This window comes from Salvia splendens, chromosome 16, assembly GCF_004379255.2.
Source record: "Salvia splendens isolate huo1 chromosome 16, SspV2, whole genome shotgun sequence".
Classification (NCBI taxonomy): Eukaryota; Viridiplantae; Streptophyta; class Magnoliopsida; order Lamiales; family Lamiaceae; genus Salvia; species Salvia splendens.
In genome coordinates this window covers 2,723,896-2,751,887 of record NC_056047.1, presented here as the reverse complement: position 1 = coordinate 2,751,887, position 27,992 = coordinate 2,723,896, and the positions used below count along the sequence as shown (strand labels likewise).

General features: G+C 37.6%; 5 protein-coding genes, 1 non-coding gene and 1 pseudogene across 9 annotated transcripts; 4 read left to right on the top strand and 3 right to left on the bottom strand.

Annotated features, from left to right (window-relative positions):
* Positions 1-41: 41 nt before the first annotated feature.
* Positions 42-3,789, top strand: LOC121770027 (UDP-arabinose 4-epimerase 1-like). Of its 2 annotated transcripts, none has more exons than XM_042166821.1 (10): positions 42-165; positions 1,293-1,414; positions 1,510-1,623; positions 1,713-1,820; positions 1,916-2,007; positions 2,307-2,448; positions 2,561-2,655; positions 2,809-2,938; positions 3,066-3,210; positions 3,293-3,789. In XM_042166821.1, the coding sequence occupies exons 2-10, from the start codon at positions 1,295-1,297 to the stop codon at positions 3,532-3,534; spliced, it is 1,188 nt and encodes a 395-aa protein (XP_042022755.1). In that variant the 5' UTR covers positions 42-165; positions 1,293-1,294; the 3' UTR covers positions 3,535-3,789. The 2 variants fall into 2 exon arrangements, with proteins under 2 accessions (XP_042022755.1, XP_042022754.1); XM_042166820.1 differs by lacking the exon at positions 42-165 and adding an exon at positions 188-1,196.
* Positions 3,790-4,422: 633 nt separating this feature from the next.
* Positions 4,423-4,495, bottom strand: TRNAA-AGC. The gene has a single exon. It is a non-coding gene; the product is annotated as a tRNA-Ala (tRNA).
* A 314-nt stretch (positions 4,496-4,809) lies between these two features.
* On the bottom strand, positions 4,810-7,646 carry LOC121772430 (coatomer subunit epsilon-1-like). 2 transcript variants are annotated; one of them, XM_042169539.1, is made up of 7 exons: positions 7,318-7,646; positions 7,060-7,149; positions 6,452-6,603; positions 6,102-6,237; positions 5,854-6,009; positions 5,457-5,536; positions 4,810-5,184 (listed from the first exon to the last, which is right to left on the bottom strand). In XM_042169539.1, the coding sequence occupies exons 1-7, from the start codon at positions 7,486-7,488 to the stop codon at positions 5,091-5,093; spliced, it is 879 nt and encodes a 292-aa protein (XP_042025473.1). In that variant the 5' UTR covers positions 7,489-7,646; the 3' UTR covers positions 4,810-5,090. The 2 variants fall into 2 exon arrangements, with proteins under 2 accessions (XP_042025473.1, XP_042025475.1); XM_042169541.1 differs by having other exon boundaries at positions 6,455-6,603.
* Positions 7,647-9,334: 1,688 nt separating this feature from the next.
* On the bottom strand, positions 9,335-11,787 carry LOC121772033 (probable ribose-5-phosphate isomerase 4, chloroplastic). Its single transcript, XM_042168959.1, has 9 exons — positions 11,611-11,787; positions 11,310-11,437; positions 10,819-10,888; positions 10,569-10,673; positions 10,206-10,301; positions 10,073-10,129; positions 9,872-9,989; positions 9,708-9,774; positions 9,335-9,548 (listed from the first exon to the last, which is right to left on the bottom strand). The coding sequence occupies exons 1-9, from the start codon at positions 11,767-11,769 to the stop codon at positions 9,470-9,472; spliced, it is 879 nt and encodes a 292-aa protein (XP_042024893.1). The 5' UTR covers positions 11,770-11,787; the 3' UTR covers positions 9,335-9,469.
* A 3,323-nt stretch (positions 11,788-15,110) lies between these two features.
* LOC121772032 (subtilisin-like protease SBT2.3) lies at positions 15,111-19,422 on the top strand. Of its 2 annotated transcripts, none has more exons than XM_042168957.1 (10): positions 15,111-15,701; positions 16,229-16,382; positions 16,493-16,890; positions 16,961-17,068; positions 17,146-17,218; positions 17,331-17,613; positions 17,706-18,037; positions 18,115-18,385; positions 18,501-18,782; positions 18,865-19,422. In XM_042168957.1, the coding sequence occupies exons 1-10, from the start codon at positions 15,481-15,483 to the stop codon at positions 19,284-19,286; spliced, it is 2,544 nt and encodes an 847-aa protein (XP_042024891.1). In that variant the 5' UTR covers positions 15,111-15,480; the 3' UTR covers positions 19,287-19,422. The 2 variants fall into 2 exon arrangements, with proteins under 2 accessions (XP_042024891.1, XP_042024892.1); XM_042168958.1 differs by having other exon boundaries at positions 15,112-15,701; positions 16,973-17,068.
* Positions 19,423-21,667: 2,245 nt separating this feature from the next.
* Positions 21,668-23,417, top strand: LOC121771930 (annotated as a pseudogene).
* Positions 23,418-26,765: 3,348 nt separating this feature from the next.
* Positions 26,766-27,468, top strand: LOC121770939 (cell wall / vacuolar inhibitor of fructosidase 1-like). The gene has a single exon (XM_042167715.1). It carries the CDS (start codon positions 26,848-26,850, stop codon positions 27,355-27,357), a length of 510 nt encoding a protein of 169 aa, XP_042023649.1. The 5' UTR covers positions 26,766-26,847; the 3' UTR covers positions 27,358-27,468.
* The last annotated feature ends 524 nt before the right edge of the window (positions 27,469-27,992 follow it).

Below are 27,992 nucleotides of genomic sequence, written 5' to 3'. Positions count from 1 at the left end.
TAGAGAAAGTCAATTACATAGTGTGTATAAATTACAAAAAAAATATTTTATTAAACAAAACAATGTCGATGGCTTTAAGATTTATTTTTTCTCTTTGCAGCATTTAAAAAACGTACACGCTCAGACCCAAGCAGGAACACCGCCACCTGCTCTCTCTGCTTTCTTGTAGGCTCTCTCTCTCTCCATTTCCTTTTTCTTCTTTCATTTTACAAGAAAATAAAATTCTGGGTTTCTTCGCAATCCGTGTTTCGCGTCGAGGGTGTATGCCAAAAATTTGATCTTGTTTACGATTTCTTGAGGGGTTTTCGATTGAATGCTCATGAGTCGTCGTCGTTTGTGTCTTTTTCTGTTAATCGATTTTATTGATTATTCAGATCTTGTGATCACTCAGATACATGCATACATGTGCCGAGAGATTTGTGGGATGAATAAGTCAAAGTCTTCTCTCTGATCATTGCTGTTTTTACAATGCTTGGAATGCTAAATTGGGTCTTCACTTTCGTCGAATATAAGTTTGGGGATTCATATTTTTTTAAGGTTTTATGCCATGGTTTTCCTATTTGTTTAGTACTTGGTCTAACTCAGAAGTGTTTTTTCTCTCTTATTTTTTCTGGGATTTGGTAATTCAAGAATGTTCTGCTTGGTTTATTGGCTGCGAAGTTTCAATTTTTTTACTAATTTTTTGTCAGCTCAAGTTGGGAATTTTGATTGGCATAAAGGGGATCTTGAGAGCTTTCACTCCAGTTTTGGTGTTTGAATCCGAAATGCATGTTTTTATGTTTCTGATATTCCTAAGATGTTTTGCAATTCTTATGTTCTATCACTCTCATTAGCTGCTGGAAATTGCTAATTCGGATAGGTTTATGCGGTTTTTGTTTCGATTTGTTGGTTGAATTGTCCCTATTTGTGACTATCTCCATCCTTTTCGATATGGCCCAGCTTAGTTTCAGTTCCTACTTCTTGTATCCAAACAAGATATATGATTTAACAGTGAGTTTCCATTTAAAATTATAGTCGTAACAGTTTGAACTTTTATGCAGGACATCCGAGGATACGGGTGTATTGGTTGGTGATTGATGTGAATATTTGAATATAGAAAACATTATTTTTTACGAATAAAAGAAGAGATTTTTCAATGCTGAGTTTCAATAGGATCAGAGCTCAGCCGAGGTCCAATAGATCTATGTCTCTAGGAGGTGGAGTTCTCTATCTTTGAAGCGTCGTTGCTTGTCTTTCTCCGTCTCTATAGTGGTTTCTGCGTCGTTTTTGTTCTTATTTCTTTGTTTCTGCAGGCATGGATTATGCGGATCCAAAGAAGAACAATTTTTGTGGTAAAATCTTGATGGTTTCCACTCTTACAGCATTGTGCATTCTTATGCTCAAGCATTCCCCAACTTTCAACACCCCAAGCCAAGTAATTGATTCGATTTCCAGCCTGCCATTGCTTTATTTGCATGTTTACGAGTCTTTGAGGATTAAATGTGCAAACTTTTTTGTGAATTCATACAGTTCTCCAGCCATGATCCTGGTGTGACTCATGTATTGGTAACGGGAGGTGCTGGATACATTGGTTCACATGCTGCTCTGCGACTTCTTAAGGATTTTTATCGTGTGACTATAGTGGTATATTTCTGATGTTCGTAGTTCTTTGCAACTCCCGATTTCCACGATTGATTCCTGCGACCGATCTGAGGTGCATTTTTTATTGACAGGACAATCTCTCGCGGGGGAACCTTGGTGCCATTCATGTCCTCCAACAATTATTTCCTGAGCCGGGGAGGCTTCAGTTTATTTATGCCGATCTTGGAGATGCTAAATCGGTATTGTCACTGTTCTATTTGTTTTATGATTCTTTTTCTTGGTGATTGAGTTCCCAAAGTTGTTTACCTTTGTTTTTTCCTTGGTTAACACACAGGTCCGGAAAATTTTCTCTGAGAATGCATTTGATGCAGTGATGCATTTTGCTGCCGTCGCATATGTTGGAGAGAGTACTATGGATCCTCTCAAGTGAGTATCTTTTGATATTGCTTCACAATGTGCATTAGATTATAAAAGATGGTAGATAATCTGAAACTGGTTAGCAAAAAAGGCCTCCTCGTCTTGAAATCTACGGTTCTAATGGTTCATCTCTGTGTTTTGAGATCTCAAACTTCATTGAGTGGCAAACTTGATTTTTTGTTCAATTCTTTTGGTATATGATACTCCCTATTATTGCTTGTTTTGATTAAGAACAACGGAACCTAGCAATGACAATATGTGCATTTCTTCCTTATATAAATTCCTGACTAACTGTTTTTACAAAACAGGTATTATCACAATATTACATCAAACACTCTTGTTGTATTAGAAGCCATGGCGGCTCATGAAGTGAAGACATTAATTTATTCTAGCACGTGTGCAACGTACGGGGAACCTGACCAGATGCCAATTACAGAAGAAACCCCACAGGTTAGGACTTAGGAGGGTTGATGTGTAGTTTACACTTCTAGTCTAGTGCTTTTGCTTTGTTAGGTGAGATCTGTCGACTAAGAAGCCCGTTTTTCTTTTTGACATTTTGCAGGTTCCCATAAATCCATACGGAAAAGCCAAAAAAATGGCAGAGGATATGATTCTTGATTTTCATAAGAACTCTGATATGGCTGTTATGATTTTAAGGTAGAGTATGTTACTGTGAATACTTTCTAACATCGGATTGCAACAATTATCAAGCAAACTACTTGTACTATCCCAGTTTAGTTCATCGAGCAGCTGAAACTCGTTTATGCTTGCATTTTGTACCTCAATCCTCTTACTTTTTTAATCTATCAGATACTTCAATGTGATTGGTTCGGATCCTGAGGGAAGGCTCGGTGAAGCTCCCCGGCCTGAACTGCGTGAACATGGGCGGATATCTGGTGCTTGTTTCGATGCTGCCCGCAGAATAATTCCAGGTCTCAAGGTCAGTGTGTTGCTACTAGACTCAACACCAATCAAATGCCTTGAAAATGTGGAGAACTGTTGTTGTACACGAGCTTTCTCTTGCAAACATCTTTCTTATAAAAATATCGAATATCTTCCAAACACAGGTTCGTGGAACAGATTACAAGACTTCAGACGGCACCTGCATCCGGGACTACATTGATGTCACCGATCTAGTGGATGCTCATGTCAAAGCCCTCGAGAAAGCCAAGCCCGGGCATGTAGGCATCTACAACGTTGGTACAGGAAAAGGTAACACCAGCTTTCGATGTTCACGCTTACAGGTCAAAACGTCAGGCTTGCAACTGAAACGGTTTGTTTCACCCCATCTCAGGCAGTTCAGTGAATGAGTTCGTGGCAGCCTGCAAGAAGGCGACGGGGGTTCCCATAAAAGTCGAATTTCTTCCCCGCAGGCCTGGTGACTATGCAGAAGTGTACAGCGACCCGTCCAAGATCAAGAATGAGCTGAACTGGACAGCGAGACACACCAACCTTGAAGAGAGCTTGCAGGTTGCGTGGAGATGGCAGAAGGCACACCAGAATGGGTACGACACTCCTCTGATGATGTCTGCGTAAATAGAAGCTCGAGGTATTCGGATTCGTAGAAGAGGTCTAACATGACGGAACCCCACGTCTGAGCCTTGGTTTCGGGAAGTTTTCGTAGAGCTGGGGAGAGAGAGAGAGAGAGTTGAGGGCAGGGGTCTGATGTATTCTTTTACATCTCTACTCAGATACATTTGATAGAATGGTAGGGATAACAATATATAATGACTATGATTTGGAGACATATTTAGTTGAATAATAGTTTATGAGAGGTATAGATTAATCTTATTCTTGTATTATAGCATAGCTTATAATTATTGTAGCAATTCTTGAGAGAAAAATCCTTTGGTTAAATCCTTCAGCAGGTTCTTTCCTCAGGTTTATAATTTTCAGAAAATGTCACAAAATACTAAATAAATGATAAAAAGAATGGAAAAATAAATATAGGGATATTGGTCTCTAAAATCATGAACTTTGCCTAAAATTTGGTATTTCCCATTAACTTTGAAATTGATATATAATATCCCAAATTTAGTATTTTGTTTGTTATTTTCCAAATTCACTCAAATAAGATATTTTCTTTAAAATCTTATTTTACGTAGGCAACCGTGATACGTTTTATGATATGTTAAACAACTTTTTAAGTTCATAACATGTAGGATAAAAAGTCACGTTGAAAACCACGTTGATTTATACGTGTCAAGTACGATAAAAAAAGCCTCGTAAGTTAGTCAACTATAGTAATAGACATGCCGCGGGAAATACCAAACAAAGTGCAAAGTTTGTATACTAATTTTAAAGTTGTGGAAAATACCTAATTTTAGGCAAAATTTATATTTTTAGGGACCAATTTCCCAAAAATATAAGGGAAAAAATGAAAACAATGAAAGGAAAAAGAAGATAAAATTAAGGAAAAAGAAATGGAGATGCGGGGTATCGATCCCCGTACCTCTCGCATGCTAAGCGAGCGCTCTACCATCTGAGCTACATCCCCAACATATTTGAACATCGAGTAAATATATATTTAACTGTAAACAATTATATATATGTCCAGTAAAGAGTAAGATTTTTAATAATTTCAGAATATTGAGGTTTCATTTGCTCATTAGTCATTTCAATATAAGAATGAATAATTTACTTTTATTTGTTGAATAGTTTATAAAAGAGTTAAATTTATAATAATTTCGGAATTCTTGTGTTTATTTGCTCATTTCAATAGAAGACTGAATAATTTACTTACAACGTGGATAAAAATATTTGGAAAGCAACTTGAACAAGAAGATGATGAAAAGTTCAACACAGGAAACAAAAGACAAATCCCAGAAGTATATAACAATAGTGTTTCGCTAGCAATAAAATTCTACAATTGTAAACGTAGGCAGTTGGTCGATCAAATGTATCGGTCGTGATATACAATATAGTGTACTATCGAACGAACATCAAATGGTCATGCTGCAACTTTTCAAAATAAAAAAGAGGCCATTCAACAAATGACGACATCCACACGCAAATTTCTTCGCAAGATTTTACACCAAAAATATACTTTGATGGACAGACTAGATGCAATCGCGTTGCAGCTGCTCCACTGATCATGCGACTGTTTGGACTGCTCGGTCGAAACCTTCCTCTGCTGCAGATGCACGTACAACGAGAGTGTGGTTTGGGTGTGACAGTTTCAATTGGCTACAAAGACACAAGGAAGACACAAAATATTGTCACAGGTCTTTAAAGGCAACTAAGGCCAAAATAGAGATAGAAAAAAATGCAGAGAGAATAGTTGCACAGAAATCCAAAACAAACAACACTGGCGGGTAGCACGATGAACCCTGATGAACTAAAGCAGCTCACATTCATTTAATGAACCGCTATGTAAATTTCTAGTCAGCACAGGATGCCAAGGATCCAGATGCCCTTATGAAAGGTCTAGAGTAAGCAGATTATGGTATAAATCATACCTGAGGTAGCGCGATGATGATTTACCAAGGTGAAGACTACAAACAACCAGATTGGCAAGGGTCTCTGGATCCTTGGCATCCTGTGCAGACCAGAAAATTACACGTTAGTATGTTAAATAGGCAATTACAGCACGTCTCTGACTAACTTAGTGTGCTACAGATCATTGTAGGATTTGGCACACAAAGGTAAGAGAGCATAAGTAAGTATGAAGCAAAAGGCACAAAGTACATACATAAGGGAAGGAGAATCTAACGGGAAAGCGGCTGTGCATGCTTTGCGTGAAATTAGTGTAGAGAAAATAGCAATTAAAATTGTTCAAATCTTCAAAATTACTCTCATGCTAGAGAAAAGCATTGGGGACATTAAGAAAGGAAATGTTTAACAAATTAAACTTACTCTGTTAAGGGCCTCAAGCAGGAGGGTCTCTGCCTCGTTAAATTCCCCCTTATGCATGCAGCAAACAGCCTTGCCATTCAGGACCAAGCTAGTCATTGCGTACCTCTCTGAGAAATCTTGGAAAATAAGATATGCCTCCTGGATCTTTGAACCACCCTGATTCAAACAGCAATATATGTTAAGTCTCGAGACAGACAGACACAATTTGGAATTTACTGCATATATCTCATGAAAAGGCCCTTACTTACCACAGCCAAGTTAAGCCATGCATTAGCAAGTTGGGTAAGTGGGTGGTCTTCATCTATTCCTTGCATGACTCTCAATTGTTTCTCAGCATAATCTGAACGGTGCATCTTAAGAAAAATTTGGACATTTAAAGCATGCCTGCAGAAGTATAATATAGTTAAGCTAAGAGTAAATGTGTGCACTTTGACCACACACTCACAAACAAGCATGGAAAACTCATAGCCAACTTAGTACAATATAATTGATCAAAAAATTTGCAAGCAACACATGAATCTGGCTACCAAAAGTCTCACTGAATCAAATTATCGAGCGAATATATCTATAGTACTCAGCAAGAACTAAGGGGATTTACAACTCCATAGTTCCTCCTGCATGTGTATGCTTCAAAGCTTCATTATAATCTTGTTCGTGCATGAATATAGTCCCGCCAATAAGACGTAAGATGGGGTTGCTTCCAACAGCAGGATCTGCCAACCACTCATGGAGACTTGAAATTACTGTTTCCTACACATGTAATGATCAGAAATTAGCTGGGGCAAACATCTGAGACAGGAAGTCGTCAAATGAAGTGCTAGTCTTCAGACATTGATCGTCAAACCACTTTTCCGCACAAAATTGATTGACATCTATCAGATTAACCCCTCGAGTCTGGAGAGAATCCCCACCCACAAAATTCCTTCAGGTACAAACTACCCTAAGTAATACCTTCATTCAAATTGATAGAAATGCAGATCAACAACCAGTAACAATATTTCTTCATTACATAATTTACCGACAAACTTGAAAAATGGCAGTAAATTTACAAGCAGAATTCCACGTTACAAGATCAAAGCCAAAGACACGTCGATTGCAACCGAAGGAAACAAAAAAATCAGCTTGCTCTTTAGAGCTGCGGATATTATGGAGCTAAGAAATTCAGATTATGATTAGGACTGGAGATATGGAGCCAAAAAAATTTACCTTGTTGTCAGGGCTGGAGAGATATAGGGCCAATAATTTCACTGCCTGAAGTGGTGTTGCCGCAGAGGAATCAATCTCACTTATCACCAGCTACACATAAAAAAAAACAAGAGCAGAAACCAACAAAAAAACTCAATCAGTAATTCCGAGACGATACAATCACCGATAAACTTAGAATCTGATCAATAGCGAATTCCAGCTCAAACACTGCTAAAATTCAAAGCAGATCCCCAAAGAGAAAGCGCAATCCAACCGCACCTGATAACTGCCGAGAGCAATGTAAGATCGGTGGACGAGGCAGTCCCTCTCAACGGCGTCATCGGCCGAGAGATTAGGGATTTCGCTGGTGTTGATTGCGCCCTGGTACGCCCCCAAGTAAAAGTTGTTCCTCAATCCGAACAACGGGTCGTGTCCTCCAACCGCCGCCATTTCTGATTCTCTGAAGCTTAAATCTGGGGGAGAAGATCAGATCTTGAGAAGGAAGGGAATTTCGATAGCGATCGAAAAAAACGAACTAGATCAAATGCGATTGATTTTACACAGTTGAGAAATGAGAAGAAAGAGAAGCGGAGTAAATTGTTAGCGATTTTTTGCTCATACTTTTTCAGATAAAGTCGCTGATTTCTGAATTTGATCTGAATTTTAGTGGGCCTCAAAATCGGGCAGCACTTATTATTTTCAAGTTTCACGGCCCATTTATGTTGATAATAGTATTATTAAGTTGTATACTACTACTACTACTACATATATTTATTTGGTTGAATGAAAGTCTAGAGGAGATTCAAAAATATTTGAAAGACTATGTATTCGTAAACTATACGCTTGTGTAGCCTTTTGAAATGTCACAAAACTCATGTATCATGGCATTTTACAACTTAATGGAGTAATATTTACTTACACTTTGGTGTCACATTAGTATATAGATGTATATAATGTGAATACGGCTAAAGTTTGTTACATCTTTGAGTTTGTAACAGTATATTTTATAAAATATCATCAATTGTTGCTATTAGCGAGTCGAATCGTTGAAAGTTCTCATTTGTGACATCCATTGGACCTAGGAGTGTAGCATTTACTTTATTCAAATAAAAATGACATTAATTGGTACCATTAAATAACTCTAAACTATTAAACTGTATAGAAAGAAATAAATAATCTAGGTTGACTCCTGTGAATTTCGATTGTTTTTTTAGCATCTAATCATGAAAGTGAAATTATTGGCCACATAATTTTTGCAAAAAAAAGATTGGCTGTGTTTATGCATGGGATTGGAAGAGAAATCTTTTAGACTTATTTACATATTTATTTGTTTTTAAGGGATGTGTTATATTGCTAATTCACTCTTAAATTGCTAACTATAATTAAATGATAAGCTTTGGATCACAAGATCATACAATCGAATATCAATAAAACTTAGTAAAAAAATATCAATTAGGGGTATTAATGTTCATTAACAAAAACTTAATTATAATTAACCTTTGAGAAGTATCTCAAAACTTTAAATAATTATAACTATCTCAATTTCAACTATTTTTTTCACATAACATATATCAAATTAAAGATAATTTTATAAGAATTCCAACGAGATCTTATATGCATATGTTCCGATGTCAAAATCTGAAGAAAAAAAATCCTAAATTTTCACATTTTTCACCAAACAGCCAATGTCAACATAGATAACATTATATGTCAACCTAATATGTGTACAATGTCAATATTAAATTGTGTTGACACATTCAATGTATTGTGTGATATATTTAATACACTATATTGACATGACTCAAAACACTAAATGTGATAGTTAATTTTATTTTTCAATATTAAAATATAAAAAACGAAATTACACATGACAAAAATTTGAACAATTTTAATGATGATAGAAATATTCAGCATATATGTATCTATTTACTGTGATCAACACTAACACAACTTGTATTCTATCTCTCAGTGATATATCATATGTGATGCGTTATAATGCTAATTTTTCTTAAATTGCTAACTTATCAACGTAGTGTATTAAAAATGTCAACACGATCACATTAAAATGTCAACATATATTTGTGTTGATATTTTAATAAACAATGTTGAAATTGAAATATTAATGTCAACATAATGTATTAAAATATCAACTTAAGTTTATGTTGAGTCGTTGACATTTCATTATTATCGTGTTGACATTTTTAATACACTACATTGATGAGTTATCAAGTTAGCAACTTTAGAGAAGTTAGCAACGGATCACACACCTATATCATATACTACTATGAGAAACATATTTACTCATAATAATTAAAGAAATAGGTATACATAACCATAGACCATAGTAGTACTAAAATTAGACAATGCATGTATACCTTTTTTATACAGCTTATAGAGTAATTTCTGTCAGCAACACTCCTGGAAAACATGATTAAACTCTACTTTCTTCAATCTTGCGAATGTTATCAACAATCCGCAGGCCATCTTCGGCGGCGATGACTGCCGTGCATCTGCCATTTTCAGCTGGATCAATGCTATTAAATATTGAAAATAAAATGGATGTGGCCAATTATGACATGAATAAGCAAATTACAAGGTAGTAATTGAGAAAATATATATCAGAATCGAGCAACAACATCACAGAGAAGAAGAAAGAGGGAGGAACTGACGGGATTCGGGAGATGACACCATGCTCGACGACACCAGCTAGTTGGTCAAGACTATCGGCCACTTCAGCTGCATGAAATCGATGCAATTCCATTGAAAAGTATTTTTTATAGATATAATTGATCAGACAAGATGAAGAGGTGAATAGAAGGATGCAGAAATGTACCAAGGTTTTGAATTGGAGATGTAAAGATTACGTCTAGAACATTATGCCCTTCTTTAGTGACAATAGGAAAGTCGCCTCCCAATGGACCTGCATACCCCACAGATGATCTTCTCCACACCTTAACAGTATATTCTTAGGTTACAACGGTGAGTGGAGGTATTCATAATTGGAGTATTAATGGAGTAATGCATTGAGGAGTACCTCAGCATCACCGAGAAATATGTCATCTATTTCTTCAGCAGTCTCCAGCCAGTTGACCTAGCATGTAATATACTATATCAATTGTAAGGTTCGACAAAAATATTTATCAACGTCACTTGCACTTAAACCTTACAGATTCAATTAGGACTGGAATGGATCCATCGACAGCACCTTGATATTGCTTTGCTGTAACGATGAGGACCAGTTTCCCAGCCGTTTTCAGTATGGTCTGTAAAGCAGATTTAACCAATGTATCTGAACAAGAAATGCCAATGAGAAAAGGAAGCCATGCTTAAATATGATATGACCAAGATGGCACATCATAGCCATATCACAATGAGAGATGCAACAAGAGATCGATTACAAAGCACTGGATATCATCAAGACCAAGCAAGGCATATTGAAACAATTGCTAAAGCGATGATAGTTCGTATTAGCTCTTTCTCTTGCTTCCATAGAAGACATTACAGAAGTAAGAATGAGTGTTTTGACTGACCTTCTCCTCAATTATCGACTCACCACCCTGCATCTTCTGGCGTCCGATGACTGCAGCAAGAGACTCTTCTTCCATAACATCAGCATCATCGAATGCCAAATCAATCTACATGTAAGAATATAGTAGTACTCCATGATTTAACTATTGGACCACTTAAGCAGATACTCCACAATATAAACTATGTATATATCCATTTCCACAATCATGCATTTGCTCCCATAAAACAAAAGAAAAGAAAAAACTTGCTTACTTTGAAGCTGTCTCTGTACTGGTCCAAAGGGACACCTGCTTTTGCCGCTTCACTTGCACTATCAACAGATCTGCATCATACTTTGCCAATCATCCTAGTAGAAACTAAGGAGGAAACTGTAACTACTAGAGCTAAATTTAACTAACATCCGAAGCTGAAAACGCCCTACTTGGTCCTTTTTTCATGGCATTGTTGTATAAGAAAAAGGAATCCAATTTCGCCATAACAAAAAAAGTGAACTATTTTTGTTCTTTTTTTTTCTTCTTCTTTAGTTCTTATAGGGAGTACTAGTATATTTTCATCATAAATGATGATCAAGAATAAAGTCCTCCTATCACTGGCCTCCATAACATCATTAATCCCAAAAATGTGCAGGCGATCACAAACATATCCAATCAGGAAAATGAGACCACATCAACCAAGAGGCCAAATTCAGCAACAACATTCAAAACTGCAACAATTTAACCCTAAAATCAAGTAATCCTGCTTACGTAGGAACGCCAGTAATATGTTTAATGGCTCCGGACCGAATCTGCCTCCCCAAATACTGGATAGCAAAGCCCGAAGCTCGACCAGAACCCAGGCCTATCACCATCCCATTCTCCACAAACGAATCAACCTTTTCAACACACACAGAAACCAAATTCCATGTATCCAATTATACAATTGTAAATTCCACTTCACCGCTCATGATAACGAATAGAAATGATGAATTCGAATACAGCAATCCAAAATTAGGGAAAATTGAACCACATTATTTCTAGAATCTAAGAATATCAGTAGAGAAATTACAGTGTGTTTGGCAGCTTGAAGGAGAAGTGCGGAGTCGTCGGAGTAGCTCGAGCGAACCACCATTGATAACGCATTACTGCTTCTATTTATTTTACTCGGATTACGATTTGCTACGGAATTAGAGAATGTGAGAATTGGCGAAGATGATGATAACGCCATTGTCGCCTTCAACTGTCGCTCTGCTTTCAACTGTATTTCAATGGCCACATTTGTAGATAACGGTATTAGTTGTTGTGGGCTAAGATATAAGCCCAATCCATTTCTTAAAGCCCGTTTATTTTTTGGGCCCAATAGTAATCTGGGCCGATAAACCATTGACGATTAATTGTAAAAAGTTACACTAATTATATGTTTTGAGGTAAACACTAATGTAGTAATGTGGTGTTAGCAAATGATTGGTCCAAAACTAAAATAAAAGAAAAGTGAGCAATAAAATTGTAAAACAAAAGGTTAAAGTAAGAGTGATGGCAGCCCACACCTCACAGCCTCACCGTTAAATAGTGTTAGCAATGTGCCTTTTTAAAGTTCAAATTATCTCTACAAAAGAAAAAGAAAAAGAAGAAGAAAACGTGAAAGTAATCATTTTAAGAATCTGATTCTCTTCTTTAATCTTTTCAAATAAAACCAAAAATTTAAAAAAAATCAAACGTCTCTCGTAAAATTGGCCTTTTTACTTTAGATATTTTGAGTCATAATTGGTAATCAAAATGACCCTTTTTTACTGTGGGGAGGCATGAAGAGATGGAATCATTATAATCCACTTACTATCGAAACAATGATAATATCGATTACACCACATGCATTAATTTATTTTTAATTAATCTCCAAATACTATATAGCATAATCGTGTGATCGATACATAATTAATTCAGAAATCATAGATACAACCATTGGTGAATTAATTGAAGTACTTATCCATGTTCGATTCTTGACATTATAATTGATGGAAATAATTGGTTGATGAGAAAACACAATGTATAAATAAATTATGTATTTTCAACTTTTTGAGATCAAGAATTTGTTCTTTTATTTAATTATTATTTGGAATTACACGTGCTGTTGTCTCGTTGAATACCTCCAAAAGTGCAGAATTAATGCAATTATTTGTTGTCACTTAATTAATAAATTATTATATACGTGCAAATACTTCATTGTGGTATCCTACCCATCCATTTTGACTTCATATTAATATATACTTTTATTTGAGATTCTTCTTTTGCCTTTATATCTTTAATTATTATATTTTATGATACACTTCAAGTACAACAAAAATCTAATATATTTTCGATCTCATATATATCTATATATATATATGAGTTATCTTATATAAACATATGAGTTGTAAAGTGGAGCATTATTTTAAACAATAAATAAAATACTACTCCGTAACCATAAAATATTTTTCTGGGGGGAAATCGAAAGAAAATGAACATGCAATTCTAAATAAAAGCTGTGTACATAATTTTATGATAAAAATGATTCCATATGTAGTGCTCCCCATTTGAGTGCCAGAAAATCAGGGTATGATAATATGCTTTAATAATGGCCACAATTTTTTTAATGCTCACCACATCTACACTTTACATTTCACAATTACCAACCATGCATTACTCTTTTCCCTACTCTTATTCATTTCTACATTTTAATTTTATACATTATTATTGTATTAGAGAAATAAATTTTTTTAGCCTATTAAAGTAGTTATTCTTCCATTCCCCTAAACTAACAATATTTTTAATTTTTGTTTCTATTTTCATTTTCATTTGGATCTTGTTGAAACTTGAAAGTTGAAAGGCATTCCTCAAGAAGGAAAGGTACGTAGAGAATATATATCATCTATTTACATTCTCAAGAAGAAAAATATATCCTTCTAAAAATAACAAATTTTAAAGGGAAAAGGATATATAAATAGGTAAATTATTTTATAAAGAGTGAACTACATAAATGGTCCATGAACTATGCGTTTTGCACACAAATAGTACATAAACTTTAAAAATATCGTGGATAGTCTCTTAACTAAGGTGTAATCACATTTTTTATACTTTTTCACTATGCATTATAATTTTGCACCAAAAATGCATAGTGAAAAAGTATAAAGGGCATTTTAGCTAAATATGAAAGGGCATTTTTGGACTTTCATATCTAGGTATTGTATTTGATATTTTCTTTATCTTTCTCTCTAGTCCTATGATATTTTCTTATAGTTTGAGTACCTAAAATGATATTATTCACTTCACTTTTTTCAATCACTTTATGTCATATCTTCTATCTCTATCTTTTTCTAAAATATTAGGAAGTAAAAAATTAAAAAAAAAAAAGATACACTTCTTAAATATGGAATAAAATTTAAAATAATAAATTTAATTATCAAAATAAATTTTAGCTAAATTTAATTTGATTCTGGTTCAATATTTTTTAATATTAAAAAATAATCAAATCAGAATCAAAATAAAATTTTGCTACAAATTATTTTTATAATTAAATTTATAATTTTGATTTTTATAATTAATATATTTAAGAATTTTCATATTATTTTTTATTTTAATTTTTACTTCCTAAAACTTTTAGAGAAAATGAGAGAAAAAAGATATGACATAAAGTGATTGAAAAAGTGAAGTGAATAATATCATTTTAGGTACTCAAACTATAAGAAAATATCAAATCTAGTATCTAGATATGAAAGTCCAAAAATGCCCTTCATGCCTTGGAGGCATTTTTGGTGCAAAATTGCGACGAATAGTGAAAAAGTATTAAAAATCTGATTATACCTTAGTTCATGGACTACCCACGATATTTTTAAAGTTTAGGTACCATTTGCGTGCAAAACGCATGGTTCATGGACCATTTGCGAAGTTCACTCTTTTCTAAAATAATAAAAATAGTATAAAATGTATTCTAAAATATAAAAATACTATAATATCTTCTCACATACCTTCCTCCTTGAAGAATGAATTTTTATAAAAATAGACAAATATGATAGTTATAAGATTTTATCTCTTCATTGATTGAAAACTAAAGATAATGCTTTAAGATCAAAAACGTATAATACCTTCTCAAATATCTTTCCACTTAAAAAATATTTTAAAATAAATAAATAAATAAATATAATAATTTATCACTTCATTTACACCTCCTATGCTCTAATAGCTCTCCTAGATGAATCCTTTAACCGTCAATAAGTAAAAACTAGTACTACATTTCTTACCAATCGGTTAAACGTTTTGGGCAGTTTTCATCACAATCAAAGGGCAAGAATTAAGAAGCAGACAAACAAAAACCTAGTTGAAAGGAAACGAATAACACCAAAAGATAAAAGATCCATTTTTTTTCAATATGCCCGTTGATGATTCTTGTTTACGTGTAAACAAAAACGTTTATCTGCACGCCGCCCAAGTCTAGGTGGCAGATTCACTCCTCTCTTTATCTTGCTTAAATTCATTTATAAATTCACATAAAAGAATTGAATATATAAATAGAAGCAAAATAAGAATGGAAATAAATGCCACAGTAGCAGTCAATAGCATCATACTGCCTAACATTTGTGTGTACCTATTAATAAATTTTATAATAAATGCAGATATTTAAGTGAGTAGTGGAGTGAGTGCGAAAAAGGGTTCATCTTTTTTTCTTCTACTGTAAAAGGGAGAAGCTTGTGCTGGAAAACCATTAAAGGGCTGTGAGTCTGCACATCTTGGAATTGGAGCAAGGGTTGTACCTCTGCATTTCAAGAAAGTGGGAAAGATTGAATCTTGGCGAAATGGGAGGTTGTACTTCTTGAAGAAAGCGACGTACCTTCCCACCTTCCCATTCAAGGAAGAATTCTGTGTTTCTTAGGTTTTTGGTCATTGCTAAAAAGGGGAAGCTTTTGCAATGCTAATGGAGGGAAGGTGGGGAGTTGGGTTTTGGGGTGTAATGCTGTGTTTGGCTGTGTTTGGCTGTGCTCAGGGTGATGCATATAATGTTACTGCTGTGTATATTGTCACTCTCAAACAAGCCCCAGCTTCTCATTTCTATGATGAGCTTAGAGTTAAGAAGGGGCACCATGTTAAAGGCAATGGGTCTGAGGGAATGAGTAGATTTGATAAACCAAGGTACAAATTTTATTGAGAATTTTGTTTTAATTCGAGAGTACTATAATTGTTTAAAGGCTATGGCGAGATTGAATTCCCCCCCCCCCTGTGTTCTGTGTTTTGTTTTGTATTTGTTGAGTTATTTTTAGTTTTTCTTGAATCAAATGTTGTTTCTAATCTAGTGGCAAGTTTGAGTAATTTTGTCCGTTTTTGATGTAGTGGGGTTTTGTATATTTTGGGAATCTAGTTTGTACTATTTTATTGCACTTGAGGTGCATTTGATTCTGGCATTCAGACTCAATCAAAGAATTGTTTTGTTTCCTTTGTTGGAAAACATTAAGTTATTAATGTCTATAAAGCTCTTATCTTTGTATGAAGATTGTTGTAGACTGTAGTGATTTAGCCTCTTGTAAGAAAATGTTAAAGTAATTGATATTGATCGAAGTTGTCATTTGCATTTGGCAATTAGGGCTATAGATTTCCTATTTATTGACTGTGTTATTATTATCACTGATAAACTCAATGTGCTTCAACTGTGGTGAAATCAGAAATACGTCAAGGACGGATCGGGGCCATAAGCCATACGTAGACCGTGTGCATGATTCTCTGTTAAAACGAGCATTGAGGGGTGAAACCTATCTAAAGCTCTACAGCTACCGTTACCTAATCAATGGATTTGCTGTGCTTGTCACCCAACAACAGGTTAGTATGGTCCCGAGTTTGGTCATTGCCATGTTACCTAATACACTGAGCAGCAAGTGTGTGTGTCATGTTGTCTGTGCTCATTGCGTGTTTTTGTGATGTTTTTGAAGGCTTACAAGCTGTCAACGAGGAGGGAGGTGTCGAATGTGGTGTTGGATTTCTCAGTCAGGACTGCTACTACTCATACACCGCAGTTTCTTGGTCTTCCTCAAGGAGCATGGGCACAAGAAGGCGGATTTGACACAGCGGGAGAAGGGGTTGTTATTGGATTCATCGACACTGGGATTGACCCCACGCACCCTAGCTTCTCTGATTATACGCCTGACAAGCCATACCCTGTTCCACAGCATTTCACGGGAATCTGTGAGGTCACACGAGACTTTCCATCCGGATCCTGCAACAGAAAGCTCGTTGGGGCACGCCATTTTGCAGCCTCTGCGATAACTAGAGGGATTTTTAATGCCACACAGGACTATGCTTCGCCATTTGATGGCGATGGCCATGGGACGTATGTCTTCTCCCTCTGCCTTTACCATTATTACGTAATTGTATTTGTTATATTCCTTTGCGTTATACAAAAACTATTGCAGGCACACAGCGTCTATTGCAGCAGGAAATCATGGAATTGAAGTTGTGGTAGCTGGACATACCTTTGGAAATGCCAGTGGAATGGCTCCTCGTTCACAGTAAGAATCTTGCTTCGACTCTCTATTTGTTGTTTGTAGGCTGAGTTATGCATTGACCCGATTCTGATATGTTACAGCGTTGCTGTTTATAAGGCGTTGTACAAGAGCTTCGGAGGCTTTGCTGCAGATGTAGTTGCTGCCATAGATCAAGTAAGAATGTCTCAACATATGTTGCCATTGTTCATCAAGATCAGTCTTTCTTCTTCAAAATTTCGTTATTCGATCACATTGGATTTCCAATATCATGTGTTTGCATTTGTAGGCTGCACAAGATGGAGTGGACATAATAAGCTTGTCAATAACACCAAACAGGCGACCTCCCGGCATCGCCACTTTCTTTAATCCCATAGACATGGCTTTGCTGTCGGCCGTTAAGGCAGAGATTTTTGTTGTGCAGGCAGCAGGAAACACGGGGCCGTCTCCCAGGAGCGTCTCTTCCTTCAGCCCATGGATCTTCACTGTTGGCGCTGCAACTCACGACCGGACCTATAGTAACTCTATAGTCCTTGGCAACAACATCACAATCTCTGGTGTTGGACTGGCTCGTAAGCTTCATAGTTCAAATTCTTGATCAACAACTATGCTGTCGATAAAATAGCATGAAATTTTACTCGGTTTTTATCTGTTTTCTCCACAGCTGGAACCGATGAAGACTCGATGTACACCTTAGTTTCTGCTATCCACGCCTTAAACACAACAACAGCAGCCGCGAATGACTTGTATGTTAGCGAATGCCAAGACGCCAGCAACTTCAATCAGAGTGTTGTCAAAGGGAACCTTCTGATCTGCAGCTACTCTATTCGGTTCGTTCTCGGACTCTCCACCATCAAACAAGCCCTAGAGACCGCAGACAACCTCAGTGCAGCTGGCGTCGTGTTCTACATGGATCCATATGTTATCGGCTTCCAGCTCAACCCAGTCCCAATGAGGATCCCCGGAATTATAATCCCATCACCGGATGATTCAAAAGTGAGTATGCTTGCTTCCAACTTCCTAGCATGAAAATGATTGTTCCATAACGCGTATATGCTGATACATTGATGCAGATCTTTCTACATTATTACAATTCTTCTTTGGTGAGAGATGACAGCTCGAAGAAAATAGTTAAATTTGGGGGACTAGCAAGTGTTTCTGGTGGAATAAAAGCAAATTTCGGCCACTCTGCTCCTAAGGTTATGTATTATTCTGCTAGGGGGCCAGACCCAGAAGACAATTCTCTTGATAACGCCGACATACTAAAACCAAACGTCGTTGCACCCGGGAACTTCATATGGTCCGCATGGAGCTCACGTGGCCTGGACTCTGTCGAGTTTCGAGGTATAACTTTGTATAAGAGGATCAATTATAGTTCCTCATTTACCCGTGACAATAGTAATTTTACCAATTAGGTTGCGCTTCATCATCGAGCTCACTGTTTTCTTGACTTGTGTAGGTGAGAGCTTTGCAATGATGTCTGGAACAAGCATGGCAGCTCCTCACATTGCTGGACTTGCAGCCTTAATCAAGCAGAAGTTCCCTTCTTTCTCTCCGTCCGCGATCGGATCTGCCCTCTCGACAACGGCATCCCTCAACGATCAAAAGGGTGGGCCGATCATGGCCCAGCGAGCCTACACCAACCCCGACGCGAACCAGTCTCCGGCCACTCCCTTCGACATGGGGAGCGGATTTGTCAATGCCACCGGAGCGTTGGACCCCGGCCTCATTCTTGATTCGGGTACGTCCCCCCTCTTTCGCTCTACTCCCGTTAAATTACTAAACTACCCTTAGAAGCTAACGTAAGTGGGGTTACTGCGCAGGCTATGATGATTACATCTCGTTCCTGTGCGGAATCAACGGCTCGTCTCCTGTAGTCCTGAACTACACGGGAGCGAGCTGCGGGGGTCCGACCTTGAACGCCACCGACCTCAACCTGCCCTCGATCACGGTATCGAAGCTGAACCAGTCCGTGACCGTGCAGCGAGTTGTGACCAATGTCGGTGGCAACGAGACGTACAGCGTCGGGTGGAGCGCGCCTTATGGAGCCTCGGTGAAGGTGACGCCGGCGCACTTCTCAATTGGCGGTGGAGAGAAGCAGGTGTTGAGTGTGTTCATTAGCGCCACCATGAACAGTTCAGTGGCAAGCTATGGGAGGATAGGGTTGTTTGGGAATCAAGGCCATTTGGTTAATATTCCTCTCTCTGTTATTCTCAAGATTTCATACAACAATACTACTGGCTGATTACACCACCTTATGTAACTCTAAACAACATTTTGATTTTTTGATTGGTTACTCTGTAAATTCTTTGAGAAGCAGAAATAGTAGGAGCCTGTTGACTGTCATCAGCCTTTGTATATTTTATTGTTCATTAGTGCTACCAAAACTTTCTTTTTTTTTGCACCAAAGATTCCTGCTAAAACAAAATGCCACAAACAGAAATATTACAAAAAAAACATCATTCAACGATGGTATAGTTAATTCTTTTTCTATTCTAAGATAGCAATGCAATTCCATAAGAAAAACAAAAAGACAAAGATGTTAAAAAAGAAAAAGCCAAATTCAAAGATAAAGAGAAAGGCATAGTGATTGTTTTACGTTCTTTTTCCATATTGTGTTTAGATGTAACAGTTACATGTACTAAAACACAAGCTGAACCATTCAGTTTGTGCTTTTAAAAAGATAGATCCTCAAAGCAGTGTACATAATAATTGAGAATATAATTAGACTCATCACTAAAAGATAATTACATGAAACAGAGAAAGGCAGAAGAAGAGTCTTTGAGTGAAATGCTTTGTTGTTAATGTTGAATGATTTTATTGATGTTTGTGCTATATGTTTGTCAGTAAATGTTTTCCGGAATTAGCAAAATGAGTGAGAAGATAGAGATGGAGGAGGAGGTTGAGAGAGAGATGGTCGATCATTGGAGCCACAAGCATCCACTCACTCTGGTGGAAACTCGCGGAGGAGATTATTTATGGTTGTGAAGTGCGGTTTGGTAGCGGGGAGCAAGCTTATGGATGCAGCATCAATGGATGTGAGTATTCAAATCTATTACACGAAGAATGTGCAGAGATACGGTATCCATTGCACCACCCTGGACACATACTCATCCAACGGCTCGAACCAGAGTTAAGTATGCGCGCATGACAGTGACCTGATCAATGCAGCAGCAGAAGCAACCCGTGATGATGACCAATGGCGCTCCATCATACGTCATCCATGTCACCCCATCCACAATTTGAAGTTGTGTAGGAGAAGGTGCTCTTTCAAGTGCGATGCTTGCGGGCACCACCAGGCGCAAGGATAGTTCTTATGTGCCAATATTGGATCCATGAGAAATGTGCTTCCTTGCCTCAGATTATCCAAAGGGAAGACCATCATCACTCTCTTTCTCTCTCTTTTCATGTCCCATCAGAATATATCATATTTAACTACAAATGTGATGTATGCAGCATATCTTTTTTACCCAACTATTGGATATACCATTGTACGCTCTGCAGATATATCGTCCACTTAGGATCGTCGACGGCAACATTAGTTTGATATTGTCCGCTTTGGGTCAAGCCCGCACAGATTTGTTTTTGGGTCACTCCCAAAAGGCCTCAAACTAATTGGAGTTGGGCAGGAATTATATACACCTTCCAACTTCCCTTACTCATCCGATGTGGGATAGGTTTGTAACCCAACAAACCTCTCCTCAAACCGAGACCACATCGGGAATGCAGTCGACACAAACATGGGTCGTTCCAACCCTGGCCCCTGGGTCATCCTGAGCCCGACTCTAATCCGAGTCCTTCAGGGCCCGACCCTAACCGGGGCTCATCCAGGCACAACCCATAGCCACATGGGCTCTGATACCACTTGTTAGGATCGTCGGCTGCAACATTAGTTTGATATTGTCCGCTTTGGGTCAAGCCCGCACGGATTTGTTTTTGGGTCACTCCCAAAAGACATCAAACTAATTGGGGTTGGACATGAATTATATACACCTTTCAACTTCCCTCACTCATCCAATGTGGGATAGGTTTGTAACCCAACAAACCTCCCCTCAAGCCGAGACCACATCGGAAACGCATTATATACACCTTCCAACTTCCCTCACTCATCCGATGTGGAATAGGTTTGTAACCCAACAAACCTCCCCTCAAACCGAGACCACATTGGAAACGCAGTCGACACAAACATGGGTTGTTCCAACCCTGGGCCCTGGGTCATCCTGGGCCCGACTCTAACCCGAGTCCTTCAGGGCACCGAGACCACATCAGAAATGCAATCGACACAAACATGGGTTGTTCCAACCCTGGCCCCTGGGTCATCCTGTGCCCGACTCTAACCCGAGTTCTTCAGGGCCGACCCTAACCGGGGCTCATCCAGGCACAACCAATAGCCACTTGGGCTCTGATACCACTTGTTAGGATCGTCGACTGCAACATTAGTTTGATATTGTCCGCTTTGGGTTAAGCCCGCACGGATTTGTTTTTGGGTCACTCCCAAAATGCATCAACTAATTGGGGTTGAACATGAATTATATACACCTTCCAACTTTCCTCACTCATCCGACGTGGGATAGGTTTGTAACCAACAATCAAGTGTGCCTTCGACACTGAGTATGATTCATCTCTATATCATGTCATTACTTGTTAGATTATCCTTATTTATTGTCATGTGTTTTTATATCCACCAGAGTTATTGAGAAAGACAAGATCCTTCTTCCAACAAATGAGGTGGTAGAGGAACTCATCACACCTTTTGTGATAAGAGGAAGAGGAGAAACAACATTGATACCACCCATCAACATACCTAACGACGACGATGAGTTGGTGAAGGCGAAATATGAACATCAACTCACTTTACTCTCATCAGATCATCGAAACCAAGAAGAAGAAGACGAGGAGAATTATGGAGAGAGATCAGAATTGATATGTGATGGGTGCATCACTCCTATATCAACATCAACTAGTAAGTACTACTATATGAGTTGCGGTGAATGCATATACAATCTTCACATGCTTTCACTTGCCACCTCGCCTCCCATCTCTTCCACTCCACCAACAACATGGTGATGATGATCACCACCTACTCCTCCAATCTTGTGACAAACTTCAACCTTGGAATTAGCAACATTGCAGTGTCTGTCGTCGCTCCCACCACAAAACGGCTTGAACCTCTACAGCATCGGAGAGCACACGAAGGGCTCCTTCAAGCTCCAGCCCGACCAGATGCTCATACTCTGGAACGCCGATATTGGCAGCGTGAACACCGACGTGAACTTGTACGGAGCCCACCCTTTCTACATGGACGTCAGGCCTAACGGAACCACTCTCGGCGTCTTACTGCTCAACAGTAACGGCATGGATGTCGTCTACTCCGGCGACCGAATCACCTACAAGGTGATCGGAGGAATTCTCGATCTGTACTTCTTCGCCGGTCCGACGCCGGAGCTCGTGATGGAGCAGTACACCGAGCTCATCGGCCGCCCCGCTCCGATGCCTTACTGGTCCTTCGGTAATTCGCACTCAATAAAATCATAATTTCAGCTCAATTTGATGAATTACTGAAAAATTGGGGCTAATTTTGTGAATTGATCATGAACTCCGTTTCTAGGGTTTCACCAATGCAGATATGGATACAAAGATGTTCATGATGTCGAAGGCGTCGTCGCCGGCTGTAAAAACGCAAGCATTCCATTGGAACCGATGTGGACAGACATAAATACAAAGATTTCACTCTGGATCCAGTCAATTTCTCGCCGATTTGATGAAGAATTTCGTCGACGAGCTTCACAAAAATAGCCAGAAATACATCGTCATTGTCAATCTAGGTAAAAATTAGTTCAATTGAACGAATTATTCTTTAGAATCGATGAATATGAGCTGAAATTTCACCCAAATCTGCAGGAATTGGCATCGATGAATCGTATGAGACTTACCAGAGAGGATTAAAAGCCGATATTTACATCAAGCGCAACGGCGTTCCGTACGAAAGCCAGGTCTGGCCGGGGAAGAAGACTTACTTCCCCGACTTCCTCAACCCGGCCGCCGGAGAATTCTGAATCGATCAACGTGCACGTTAGCGGCAGGAGCATCATAGCAATGCAGGGCGAGGCTATGACCGAAAGGAAATGAGTTATAATTAGATTAATATGGATTAAGTAATTATATATTAGTCCATAAGTCCAAGCCCTAGTGACTCTTCATCTATATAATGATTATTTATTCTTGGGGAAGAGAAATAGAATAACAGTATAGAGAACTACATAAAGTTTTGTAGAGAGAATTCCTAGCATTCTTCTACGGAGCAATTGTACCGGGATAGTTCCTGCATCGGATTGGATTGCACGTGGACCTCGATAGTAGTGGATTCAACTTGCATGATTCAATCGTAGAAGAAAACAACACAACAAGTAAGATTTAGTTCCGTTGTGTTTTATATGTTCAACTTGCAATATGATTATAAATCTAGATCTGTTATTCTTGTATGCAGTTTACGCTGCGCTCATTAGGTGAATACAAGAATTACTAACAATGACGACAAAAGCGGCGAGGGCGACGGCGTTCCATTTGCTGGTTGTGATTGGAGAGAGAGGGAATAGCTCTGGGCAAGTGTTCTTGGATGATGGTGGTGGGGAATGAAGTGATTGTTGAATCAAAGGTTTTGAATGGGGATTTTGCTTTGTGTCAAAATTGGATAGTTGGTAGTGCCACCATTCTTGGATTGAGGAAGAATAGCACACAAGGATGTGATCAGTTTGTAAAGTTGGAGCTTTCCAATTTAAATTTCCCTATTGGGCAAGAGTTTAAGATTCAGACCAATCCTTGTCAGCAAAAGAGATTTAAATGGTTAAGGGGTTAAGATTTGCATATTTTTTATTTATTAATTTCCGGATGGAATAAGCGGAACTGTAACTCTAATTTGTGAAGTTGGACCTGTCCAATTTTGCTGAAGTTTTTCTCATGTGTGAAATGAAATGAAATACATGAAATTTCGCTTTAATCGTGTTTTGTATACTTTTATTCTATCATCCAAGGAAATAAATATGAAAATATATTAGTATTTGATGGAATTTTTTAATATATTTGGCCAGCCAATACATGTTCACTTAAATTTGTATGGTTATATAGTCAGCCCAATTGAAGATTTACTAATGTTAAGTTATGGGCCTAAGAATATTAAAATAATTGAGAGTTAAAAAAATGTAGATACTAAATGTTGATTTTCTATTGGTTGAGCGAACAAATTGAAAATAAAATGAACTCATCGTTTAGATGGATTCTAATTGGTTGTAACTAATCGATTGGAAGGTTATACCCATTTTCACAAAGATTCTAATGAATTCATATGCACTTATGATTTGGGATTATCGCATTACATATCTCGGTTACTATAGTAGAAAATATCTTGTTGTGAGAATGGAAACTAGTAGTAACATATAGTAGTACTTATAATCATAGTAGGAGTAACATATAGTAAGTACTACTTATCATGTGAAGTTGAGGGTAGGGACATAGTCGTTCGTTCACTAATATGTTAATTGGTGGATGTTTTGGATATTCAACCAAGATTTAAAGTATGATGATTATAATGAAATACATATTCAAGATCTCATACAAGAAAGCCATATAAAGTGCCCACAATATTTGAAAACTATGTGCCAATTCCCATTAGTAGTGATTAGAGCATAAGAGTTAAAGTAATTGAAATAAGGCTGCGTCCGTTGATTTGAAATGAAAAATCGTCCGTCCATTTCCTAGACTTTAATTTATTTAATACTTTACAGAAGATATTTGTTTTATAGTCCAATACAAAAGTGACATTAAACTGCAAAAGATAGGCCGCACAAAGATAAAGCATATTCATGATTCATTATATCATTATATTCTTTTCTTTGGTATCGTCCAAAGCTAATTTATTACTTTAATCTTTGAGTAATTGGGGTTGAGAACAATTAATTAAGAAGATAGTTTATTAAATTTATTTGGTAAAACAAAGTTATCTCGCACCTAGAATACCCAATAATTATTTTACGCATGAAGAAAAATATGTAGCTAAGTTTGTCCTATAGTAATAAATTTCTTTAGTTTCTCATCAAGTGTGATATGAAGAGATAAGTTATAATATACTCAACTGCTAATCACATCTCTAATGTCACATCAAGTGTAGAGTAATGGATGATTATCATGAATTTGAAAATATCACAAGGCTTCATCTTTACTAGATCTCTCAAAACAAGCTTTAGTAATTAATTCACATCATACGAACACAGACTTGAGAAGTGAATCAAGTTATCCAATGTTTAGTTTCGGATTACTAGCTCAAGCATTCCCTGCAATAAGATAAGCATAAAAACGTAAAGCCACTTTAATTATTTGGGATCACTACCTAATTTTGCTTATAATTTATTTATAGTACGAGTAGTTGTAAAGGTTTTTAATTAGTCGCGAGGCGAATCGATTTTGGGAGAGGATCCCCTGCTGCGGACGAATCACAGCAGGGTCCTGCTGCTCCTCACATTCAAATTTTTTATTAATTTTTTTTTAATATTATTTGTTATTATTAAAAAAATTGGAATGTGAGGGGCAGCAGAGCCCTGCTGTGATTCCTCCACGGCCGGGGATCCTCTCCCGATCGATTTTTTTGCCTACAATCCACTACCACAAAGCTTCTTAATTGCGAAGCAAGGTTAATTTGAATACATTTAAGAGCAAAATATCCCTTGAGCGCACAAAATAGTGTACGCTAGATTGAATATTTTAATAGTGTCCCGTCACACAAAATAGTGTACGCTAGTCGCTAGGTAGAACGTACCGTGAGTCGAGAATACATCTCATTTTATTAGGTAGCTTGTGTTGTGAATGAATAAATTAGTAGATTATGATAGAGATGTCCAAGGTTTTTGGTTCCGGCGGTTAATCGCGGAACCGTAACCGCCGGTTCCGGTTCCGAACCGAAACCGTGACTTTTTTCTTGAACCGGAACCGCCATATTTTGAATCGTGGGCCGGTTCCGGTTCCAAATTTTACGAACAGAAATCGTGCCGGAACCGCCGGTTCTGGACGGTTCCAAACCGGAACCGTGAAAAATCGTCGGAAAATCGTGAAATCTAGCCGGAACCACGAAAAACCACTGGAAACCGGAGGTTCGGAACCGGAACCGCCGGTTTTCAAACCGAAATCGGAACCGTGAAATAGCCTCACGGTTCGGTTCCGGTTCCACATTTCTCGAAACCGGAACCGTCGGTTTACGAATTAGTAAACCGTGAGTCGAGAACACATAATCGTGGTAAAAAATAGTTTGAATTAGTAATTTGTACGTGGATACTGAAAACTAATGAATACAAGGTGTTCGGTTGGCAAGATTAAATCTCATGATTAAATATGTATCATGTTTGGTTCATAAGATTGAACCCTTCAACTTAATCCTAGATGAATAGTCTCATGATAATTAGTCATAGTCTCCCCCTCAAACTAAAATAATCCCACAACTTAATCCTATATGGATAATCTCATGATATTAGTCATGGCAATCGAACGCCACCTACTAGTACTATTTTTCGGTTCTTTATAACTACCTTTTGTATTTTCACTATAGCAAAATACTTTGATAAGCCGATTCAGTAATGAGTTATACAAATACAATATATAGTAGTACTGTAGTATGAATTTTCCGTTGTATAAAAAATTAATTACTAGACCAATTAACCCTTAATCATGCTCATATTCCTCAATATATAATACCACTCACAAATCATAACCATCTCATTTTCTTAAACTCTACATTATATACAAAGAGATATAGAGAGAGGATGAAGATTCCATTTATTATACTCACACTTCTACAAATGCATGAGATAACACAGCTCAAGGAGCAAACCCTAATCGAAACCGTATGCTCAAACACCCCAAATTACGACCTCTGCGTCGCCACGCTCCGCGATTTCCCGCTCAGCGCCACCGCCGACGTGGCAGGGCTCGGGCTGATTCTGGTCGACGCCGTCAAGTCCAAGGCGGAGGCGGCTATGTCGGCCGTCGAGGAGCTGAGGCGGCGCCGCGATCCGGAGATGAGGAAGGCGCTGGACCAGTGCTGGATCTCGTACAAGGCGGTGATCGCCGCCGACGTTCCCGAAGCGGTGGCGGCGCTGACGAAAGGCGTGCCGAAATTCGCCGAGTTCGGGATGAGCGACGCCGCGTGGGAGGCCGAGATTTGCGAGGGCAGCTTCGGGAATACGGCGGCGGCGACGCCGCTTAGCGCCGTGAATAAGGAGGTTCATGACTTAGCTGAGGTGGCAGTTGGTGTTATTAGAATTTTGCTCTAAGAGTTTTTTTTTATTCTTTTGCTTTTTTAAAATCATGTACATATGATAATGATAAATATGTACTAGTATTGTTTATATATATATATATATGTTTATTTTGATATTACTATATATATAGGGATCGCTATATATGTTTATTTTGATATTACTTTTTTTTGCTTTTCCAAAATAATCATGGAAAACTATTCTTTTACCCCTCCAAAGTGTAACAGACTAATATTTCGTTATTCATTCAGATTTCAGAATAAATAATTATACCCACAGTGATGATTTATTGAAACGCTACAAAACTAAAATAATTCAAATATAATTATTTAATACTCCATAATTATATCCGTACCTAAAGACTTGACATGTCATTTACTTAGGAAGATCGTCATTTTCTTTAGGATATGGACGTAAATAGATTAAATAGAAATTTATTGCGAGTTTATGATGAAATTAAAATCATCAAATTTTAGTTAATTGCATTAGAACAGAGATTAAATCTTAAAATACATCATTTTGTTCTTGTTTAGTTATATTTATGTGCAATTTATAAATTAGCTGAAAAATTATGTACTCCGTATAATAGGAGTATTAATTTTCTTTTATTAAATAAAAAAAGGTTTGATAGTAAGATAATTGAGAGTTTT